General features: G+C 26.1%; 1 protein-coding gene across 2 annotated transcripts; it reads left to right on the top strand.

Moving 5' to 3' along the window:
- The first annotated feature begins 1,184 nt into the window (after positions 1–1,184).
- On the top strand, positions 1,185–7,044 carry LOC113547797 (coiled-coil domain-containing protein R3HCC1L). Of its 2 annotated transcripts, none has more exons than XM_026948298.1 (7): positions 1,185–1,645; positions 1,706–1,858; positions 4,253–4,399; positions 4,474–5,482; positions 6,257–6,494; positions 6,561–6,788; positions 6,851–7,044. In XM_026948298.1, coding segments are annotated over exons 2-7 (1,680 nt in total). In that variant the 5' UTR covers positions 1,185–1,645; positions 1,706–1,856; the 3' UTR covers positions 6,907–7,044. The 2 variants fall into 2 exon arrangements, with proteins under 2 accessions (XP_026804099.1, XP_026804098.1); XM_026948297.1 differs by having other exon boundaries at positions 1,185–1,603.
- The last annotated feature ends 3,343 nt before the right edge of the window (positions 7,045–10,387 follow it).

Below are 10,387 nucleotides of genomic sequence, written 5' to 3' on the forward strand. Positions count from 1 at the left end.
ACCTTTGGACCTCGAAGTAAGCAAAATTAGTATAGATAAGTTATATACAATATATGTTATGCATTATAGCTAATACACTGTAGCATTTAGAAAACCATTTTGAATTGAGTATCAAAAAATAAATTTGGGAGTCCTATAATATTATAATTGCACTGCCGCACTGGTTCACGGAAAACCTGTGGGTGCCACTGATTTAAACTATAAATAATATTAATACGAAATATTGCTAGGTATTTCTGATATTATGTTGCATATCAAACATTATGGATTTACGGCATTGACATCTTGGACTTGGAGTAATATTGTGTGGGGAAATGTGACACTTTTCTACTCCTGAAATAATTTATCAATAATAAATCTATACATGTAAACATTATGTAGCAATTAGTCGTAGAAATTTTATAGAACCATGACATTGGTGTTATTGTGTTAAATGCTTAAATGAGTTAAATGTAAATATTTCAAGTTGAGTACTAAAATAAAAATATTTTAATAACAAATATAAAATGAGTAGTTAACAAAAAACGTACACAAAAAAATTATGAAAATAAGATTTAATAAATTATATCTTAAAAGTTAAAACAGGGGCCAAAATGATATCTTTACCGACTTTACCTATATCTTAGATCATGTACAATATTTATTCTGTGATTTCACTATCTAAGATCTACACTATAAAAAGTATAAAATGTCAGGTCAACTGTCCTTCCCTTCCACTGGCCACTTCAAACTACATCGATGCATTACCCCTTAACGTGAAATTTGGATTCCTTGACGTAATCGAATAACCCAGTTGTTAGGTCCAAGTATATTTTTAACCGTGGTGTTTTATAATATAAAAATAATTATGTACAATATATACGCAATGATACATTGATACATGGCACTACTATTAATACTGCATAGTGTACATCAAATTCATTTATAGATCAGTATTTGTAATTAATCGATGCTATTAGTTATTACTTATACATTATTAACTATATTACTGTAACAATTAACAATTGTATAACTCATAACTGTTCTGTTGTAGTGGTGTTGTTCATCGGTAACGGCAATATGGCATGAATTTATAATATATATATTGTATTGTCATGGGTAACGCTAAGGTCGCGTGAAAGGTTGTCAGCCAACCATATGTTTGATAACTCCCTTATCAAGGCTTTAAAAGTTGAGGTTTTTGTTTGGATAATGCCATAATCAACGATAATATTTCTATTTTCCGCACGATTTTGTGTTATATCGCGAAAGCACAAGCACTCTCTCGTATCGCACATATATGTATTATATCTATTATGTTTTTACATCGTTCGACTTCAGCATGTAATTATCATTTTTTCATTAAATACTAAATCGAGTAAATCGTAAATATCCTCAAATCCGTCAAAGGCGCATTCAACGTTTGTTTTTAGTTTTTACGTTTTAGTGAATTTTTTTTTATAAATGTACCAAACACGATTTCGAATTCCGCCGTCAATGTGTTTTTTGTACTTATGGAGTCATTAGATATATTGAACCTGCGAGTAGGTGAATGTTCGTTTTTGGAGACAGCCTTGGCCGATGTTAAACGTTATATGAACACCTTCATTTTAAAAAACAAAATGTTGGTAACTTCATAAATCCATTTGCCTTGGAAACTTGATTGGTAAACTTCAGTAATAATTTTATATTTTATTTTTTGGTTGTTTGTTTGTTTGTGTTTTAGAAACGTGGTACTTATTTTTCCTCCAGTGAGCGCACGTAATCGGTTTTTAGTGCATACTCTAGTGCAAACATTTTTTAATGAATTGAACACCATATCAATTGGTAGTAGCTACGGAAGACGCTTGGTTGTCTATCATTCTTCTCTTAAACCAATGTAAGTTAAAAATTTAAATTCTATATCTTGATAAAATATTTGTCACTTGTTTATTCATGTGTTATGTATACTGTCGGTTTTTACAGAATGACATTTTTTGTATTTAATTCAGTAAAGATTTTAAAAACTCAGTGTCTAGATGTTTAATCATTGTTGGTTGCAGGGGCGGATCCAGACCAAGATAACAGGGGGAGGACAATTTTTAAAAGCCACACATTAATTTTGATAAAATATTTATTTAGGTACATTCATATGTTACTTTCCATAGTCTCGTACAGAACAAAAAAAATATTTTTTATAGTAGATAATAGTAATAAAAAAATATATCATTATAATTTTGTTACCCTTGAAGTATAATTACGTCAAAAACTAAAATCAGGGACTTAAACTATTTTTTTTGAGTGAACGGGGGTTGGGGGGGGGCGATTGCCCCAATCGCCCCCCTCTGGATTCGCCACTGGTTGGTTGATAAAGTAACAGCTGTCCAGTACCAACAATTTGGAGTTTTATAATTAGACATTTTTTAACTCTTTACTCAATCATTTCTGATTTGGCTTGTAAGTTAATCAACACTGATTTGGTAGATTTATAAATAACATTTTAAACATGGTTTTTATCAATACGTGCTATTTTCAATCTATAGCCTTTAATAGTAACTAACATATATGAATATTGGACAGCTATACTTCAAATTTCTAGATAATGATTTTTATGTATAAAATATAATTTAATAATTAATAGGTACACATACTTATAATGTGGATTATAGTTGTTTATTGTTACACTTTTTAAAAATTCCATCTTGAGAGTAATTTGATTTTATTAAATAATATTTTAAAGTTTAGAATACATTTTTATTTTTGTGGATATTTTGGTCAAGTGAAACTTGAATTCTGAAATCAAGATGTTTTTGCACTCCTCCAAATAATTTTGTAATATTAAACTAAGAAGAAAATGTTCGACCAACTTTCAGCAAATTTAGATTATTAAACATTAAAATACATTTATAACAAACTATTAATATTTTAAGAATAAACATTGAAAAAAGCATAACACAGGATAGATTAAAATGAGGTCAATTAAGTATATGTCTATAGTACAAAGTAACATAATATACAAATGAAGATGTTCTTTATTCATTTATTCATGTAGTAATTAAGCATCTAGACACAATGTTTTAAAAAAATGGATTTAAATAGATATAATTATTAACAAATGAGATATGTTTTTGATTGTTTAGGGCAAATTTTTTAATTAAAAAAAGTGCTTTGGTATTTAATATTTTCTATTAATGTGATTAGGTATATTAAACAAATTGTTTTATAATATTTAAATTTAAGATCAGAAAAGTAGAGGCGTATGTTCAAAAAATAGTTAAAAATCCATCCTAATATTGTAATAATTAATTAGTTAAAACTATTTCTTAATAAATTAAAATTACTATTGTGTCTTTGTCATATGGAAATTAATTGATTGTAAATACCTGTTCAAAATATAATTTAAATTTTATTAAATATGATAACTACATTACTTACATTACTTATATATTGATTATATTATAGTTAAATTGTAATAAACATAATTGTATAAACAATATTTATAATTAAAATTAAATTAATTATGTAGGTAATGTAAATTAGCTTGTATATACTGAATTTAATAGTATTAAAATATTTTTCTATTTATTATTTAGACTTCTAAAAGAGTTAATACTATTAATGTATAATACTGTTCTGCTAAGAAAAAGTGCCGTAACTTAAAAAAAAATTAAAAAATGAGTTAGATACGGCATCTGATAGATTTATCTATTTTATACAATATTTATAGAAAAAATACCCTGAAATTATATTGAATAGTTTATAAACTCAATTATCTTTTTTTGAAAACGCTGTAGGTAACAAAAAAAATAAAAAAATAAAAAATAGAAGTACTAAGTAAGAACATAGTTTCTTATACTTACTAAGCATAAACACAGTAAATATTTTTATAGATACGGCTTTTTCATATAACACTTCTATGTCTAGTTGAGTTAGATAATGTTTCCAGCAATAATGTCGTACAATTTATTTATGGTGTTTATCCTTTGTAAATAAAAGTAATAACATAAAAATAACTTATTTGTATAATAAGCGAATAATACTTGTAAACTGTTAGTTTATTTTATTCTTTGTCAAACAAATTATGAAGGTAGATATGTTTTATACTAAATCAACTAGACTAACAAATAATAAAAGTATAATATAATAAAAAATACAAAACTGCATTTTTCTCAAAACTAATTTATTAGATTTTACAGTATTTTTGCTTAGCAGTGCAAAATAAGTAGTATAATAATAATATAATATTTTATGCTAAATAAATATTTTAAAATTTAGTAACAAATTTGGTTAATAGGTATTGTGAAATAGAACTGGAAGGTGCTGAAAAGCATGATGAAAATAATTCTAGTATACATCGAGCATATAGAACCCCTAATGAAAGGAAGGCCCAAGAACGATTATTTCAGTCACTTAAGCCTAAAAAATTAGATCCAAGTACAAGGTAATGTCAATTTCATCAATTATTTTAGTTGTAAAATCTAATTCATATTATAAATAATTATATACATATTGCAGATCTAATCAGCGCAAACAAAGTAAAAGGCCAGATATTCCTATTTATGTACCAAAAGCACTTAGGGGATTAGCTAATACTACTGGCTCCAAAACTAGCAGCGAAAATAGTAATTCAGATTCAACTGCATCAAATAAACCTGATGCTAATTCAAGAATTCAAGATGATCCAAGCAACATATTACATTCAAAAGATACGAAAAGTTCAATATCACTATCTAATCATAATCAACATAATGATATTATATTAGCATCTTTAGATTCATTTAAATTTGTAGACTTATCAAATGACATGTTAATTAATGATGTTAATAATGAATTTAAAACTTCATATTTTGATACGTCATCTCAGTTTTCAGATTCTTTATCTACTAGTATTCTTCCAGATTCAGTAGATATTAAAGAAAATAATATAAATGTTTCTGTAACAAACAAAATAATTAATATTGAAAATCCCAATTTAGACCATAATGAAATAGAGTCTAATATTGTAGAAACTGTGTTTGACAATCGTGATTTAACAAGAGGTGACAATGTCAGTTGTACAAGTATTCAAAATTCTAAATCAGTTGATTTACCTGACTTTCAAGTATCAGATATTAATGAAAAGATAACAGCTAATAATGTATTGGTATCTCAAAAAACTAGAAAACTAATAGATCTGAAAGTTGATGATAACATTTCAGATATTTCTTATAGTAATAACCAATCGCACGACACGCATAAAGGAAGTGAAGTGGTTTTTTCTGGTGTATCTGAAATAGCATTAGAAGAAGAACATGATACAAATTGTCCTCACTATTGTTTAAATGATAGTTTCACAAGTAGTCCTTTAACAGATTTAGATAGCAGTTATTCTAAAAATGAAAATGAAAAATTGACTGCCCAGCAAAGTGAAAAGAAAAAAAAAAAGAAAAAAGAAAAGAAAAAAATTTTAGATGTAGATGAATGTAGCTGGGAAGATATGTATGATAAAGAAGATGATTATATACATCCATTGCTTATGAAAGAAGTGAGTTATTATATTACTTTATGGCATTATATCAGTTATAGTTGGCTTAAAAATATTTTTAATTTCACAATTTGTATGTTCAATGTCAAACTAAGTATAATTATCATACATAGTTTACCGTATGTATGATTACATTCATTTAATGTAAGATATTTATTATTTAAAAAATAATTAATGTTTAAGAAATTTTTTTTTCATAGAATAGTCTTAAGTTTGATGCGAATATTTTATGTTTTTAACAAGTAAATCCTACAAGGATTAGACTTCCAGTCTAATTCTACAACATCTTGATTTTAAATTAATCTATATAAACACAGTGATAATCATTTAAAAAAATCTGCTTTTAAACTTCTTATTATTTAAGAAATTATGAACTTAATAATTAAAAATAAAAATTTTTATGTATCTGAATTCATTTATTTACTTATAAAATAATTTTATTGTAAATTTATCTAATAATTATGGTACTATTAAAGCTGAAAAAACAGTACACCGATAAATATTTTAAAAACCACAATAGTCCAGTTAAATATTTATTTTGTGGTAGGATCTTACTTTTTTTTTTTAAATAGAAATTTTAAAATGTATTTATTTGAATTTAAAATTTTGTAAAATCTATGAAATAATTCTTAAATGTATTTATTATTTACAATTAAAAAAAAAAAAATTGTATACATAATTAAATATTAATATTAATAATAATTATACTGTTATTTTCATTTTTATACTTAAAAACTTATATATATATATTTTTATTTGTTTTCTTATTTTTAGTTAGTTTCTAATATTGGTAAAGTTCAAGTCCAATGTGCAAAAGAGGATTATCGCAGTTATCAAACAGTTGAAGAACGTTCAGGCGATGGTGAGTGTGTTATTGAAGTGTATGGTTTTTCTTCTGAATTGAAAACAATTGATCTAATGAATCAATTTGCTGCATTTCGTAAAAACCATTTTGAAATTATTTGGGTGGATGACACACATGCATTAGCAGTATTTGAAAGTCCAAATTTAGGTAAATATCAAAGAACTTATTTTAAGGTTGATATTTTTGTATTTATAAATTATAATATTTAAATAGCTGATCAAGCATTGAACACACCATTAGCACTAGTGAAAACTAGACCTCTTAAGAATGCTATCAAAGAATCAAAGCTTAGAGCTGCTACAGTTGTTCCTCTTCCAGCAACTAGGCCTAAAACCTGTACTGCAATGGCTAGACGACTAGTGAGTAGTGCTTTAGGATTAAAAATGAATGTATCAGCAGATCTTATAAATGCTGAACGTACATTGTTGGCAAATGCTAAAGGTAATTTTAATTTATTAACCTTTATTGACAATATATATTGAATTGTTTATTCGATTTTTAAGAGAAAAAGATTCGGGATGCTCAACAAAAACACAATATATGGAATAATGAATCATGATGTGTACAAAATACAGTCAATTATTTTTTGAAGCCACTACAATTTTTTTTAGCATTATATAATTTCATTAAACTATAGTTTGGGATTTTTTTTATATATACATTATACATAAATATGTATCATACATTTATTTATTGACAGGATCTGTAAAAAACATTAACAAATTATTTTAGCATTTTTTATGTTTTAAACAATTTTTAAATTAAATTCTATATATTTTTGTTATACATTTGTTTTTTACTATGATAATTTATTGAATATAATATTGTTTCTAATAATAATTATAGTTATATTTATATAATATATCACTTAGGTTCAGTACTCTTACTAATTTACTATCATCTGATTGATAGCCATTGTTGAGTAAAAAACTGATTAATACCTAATACCTATTGGATTTGGATGGTAAGTTTATAAAGATTACATTTATAGTTTTATTTATATTGATACATTTTGATAAATAAACATTAATTTAATTAGTCAAGAGCAGAAAAAAGCTAGTATAAACAATAAAAAACCAAGCACTTTCACATTTGAAATTGTAGTAATATGACATGAATTTTCATAGTATTGCTAAATTTTATGTCAAGCCAAAAATATAAACAAATGACCCAAATTTTGGTTATAAAATATATTTTAAGTTATTGTCATTCATTTTAATTATAGACATTAGAATCCATGTAAAATGTTAAATATTGTTTAGTCATAGTTTTTTCCAACAGTTAGTAGAAAATTAGCAAATATCCTAAATTAACCAATAATACATATAATAATAATACACTGGTTTAAATTATCAGAAAAAAATTGAATGGTTATATAATTCTGTTAATTTATTGTGACGGCCAATTATTACTATTTGGATATTTAATAAATTTATTTGTATTAGGTATTATATTTCTTGGAACTATAATCATTGCAGTTTGCTGAAACATGCTATTAGTTATTAATTTATTATTTATTACATATAAAAGATGTTGTTTTAGAATACGTATAACTTAATTGCTTATCTTCAACATTTTAGTTATCTATACTATTTTATTAGGTATACATTAAAATTGCGATAGAAAAAATTGGCTCATTGGAAAATTGTTTGGTCCAGTTTTTTAATATGCAACCAATTATCTTTGATAAAGTCTTATCACACCTATTGGAGGTAGATTCTTATTAAATTTGTACACAAACTAATATAATTTAAGTACCTGGTAGTTGGTATCTAATATACAACTATGAATTCATTTTAAGAATTTAAATGACATTACTGCGGATAGTTACATTTCATCTATTATGCTGTGAAAAATATTTAAATTATCAAATCATTAAAATGTGTTAGCAATAACATGTAGAAGGGGTCACATCATCACTGTACGAAATTCAAAAGGTATTTCGAAACAAACAAATTTAACATTTACAGATCAAATTTCACTCTGGCTAAAAACAGGTAGGTAGGTAATGTTTGAATCATTTCATTCGAACCGGATCGTTTTATAAAAACTTAAATATGTATTTTAATTTAAAACTGCACGCTTGTGTTTGTCGATTGATTCAATTTAGTATTTTAGAATAATTTACAACGGTGTTATTATACGACGTAATTAATTTTAAAATTAACACAAATGCATATTTTTATATTAATTTTTAAAAATAAGCATAATATTTATATAATGTTGGTCACCATTGGCTTTCTAATATTTCCCTGCGACGCGCAACGTTCTGATAGAGATGTCTGCTGAACTATTATTATTATTATATACCTATACTGTTTTTTAACATATTAGTAGGTACCAGGCGCGAATCCAGAGTAATTATTAGGGGAGGGGGCATTTATATATAATAGGGGTGGCCGACATGACTGTGTACGCGAGCCACATATATTAATGAGCCTGCAAATGATCTAATTCTAATATTTCGTTCGGCATCCGTAACGTCGTCAGTTGGCACAATTGGAAATTACAGAATTATAAATAAAACTATCCGCTAAACAATGTATTTATTATTATTTAATGTAAATAAAAACTAAATATAAGATCCTAAACTATAAAAAAATTTAATTTTTTTCATCGTTTGACATATTAATTAAGTAAATTGATTTTTTTCGTGATTTGTGGGGGGGGGGCATCGCTCCCATGGCCTCCCTCGTATCCGAGCCTAGTAGGTACTAGGTACCTACTAGCTTACTTTGCTTTAAAAAACATTAAACATAACTACAGGAATGTTTGGAATAAAAAAAAAAAATGATTGGGTTCAAGTTTATACATCTCTTATCCTTCTTAAAATATTTTTTATCCCTCAATTGCTGCGCCCTCACAAAAACAGTTCAATTTGTAATCGGTGGTGTCCTTTGAAATATCGTAAGTATACACTGAATTTCACCATTTCTATCCATAATCCATATAATTAACACTTGGTTTATAGTTTGAGTCAGTATATATGCTTTAGGGTACAACTTTGCTCACCACACAAGCACCACCCACGGTATAAATAATGCAAACTAAAACCAACCGACGAGGTTGACCGTAAACTTGCTCAATATCTCAAGTGTAATACTGCTGACTTTAGCTTACTAATGAAAGAATGATTGTAGTTGTACGTTAATAAAACTGATAATAATATAATATTAGGTCGGATTGAAAATAAAAATTATTGCAGTTATATGATTATTTATAATGAATTCCTCAAGAATGTCTAACAATAAGACTAGGTACGCGACTGGGTTTTAGATTTATGAAACTGTACCTGTACAGTCCACTGGGTTTGAAATGATAAAAGCGGTGAACTATACACAAAATATGCATCTATACGATCCGCACAGGACTCGATTTATGGGTAGGAGGGTATGGGGCGACACAAAAGTATTTTTTTCTTTGTTTAAAACCAATCTGGAATGTTAAAATTTAAATTAAATACCTCCTACATTATTATATGTTTATATTATTTTAATGCATAACATATGTTTACACGTAGGTACCTATATCGGGCTATGTATAGGTATATGTTTAAGATGCATAGTAATTTTAATAAAAATATTTTATATAATACATTGGAAAAACCTAATAATAAACGATAATAATATAAAACTATTAATTTTTAATAACATTTTTCCATTTTGTATAACAGCACAATTTAAATTACATATTCCCTTCGTAGCTTAAAAAATATTGATAATTTTACTATAAAATAATTATAGATAATTTTACTCAAAACAAAAAAAACTTATAAAGAATTTATTTGACGTATGTAATATTTTGCGGTGATATTAGATTTAAATACATATATACATTTAGTTAAGTACTTTTTATTTGACTAATTTTTGTTAGTTGACAAACGAGCCCACAAAATAAGTAAACTGTGCCTTGACCAAAACGTGTTCAAGTTTGCGTATCCCAAAATCATAAACTAAAAATTACTATTATTGACGATGTAGTAACAGTCCATATTATGAAATGTTAGTTCATAAATTTCATAATATAGTCTATGTTAAGCT

Source organism: Rhopalosiphum maidis, chromosome 4 (assembly GCF_003676215.2).
Source record: "Rhopalosiphum maidis isolate BTI-1 chromosome 4, ASM367621v3, whole genome shotgun sequence".
NCBI lineage: Eukaryota > Metazoa > Arthropoda > Insecta > Hemiptera > Aphididae > Rhopalosiphum > Rhopalosiphum maidis.

Excerpts from the sequence above, each read along its gene's own strand:
- LOC113547797 (XM_026948297.1), top strand. The coding sequence starts at position 1,494 with ATGGAGTCATTAGATATATTGAACCTGCGAGTAGGTGAATGTTCGTTT. Across the intron at positions 4,400-4,473 it reads AAATTAGATCCAAGTACAAG|ATCTAATCAGCGCAAACAAA; the intron begins GTAATGTCAATT and ends TACATATTGCAG. Across the intron at positions 6,495-6,560 it reads ATTTGAAAGTCCAAATTTAG|CTGATCAAGCATTGAACACA; the intron begins GTAAATATCAAA and ends ATATTTAAATAG.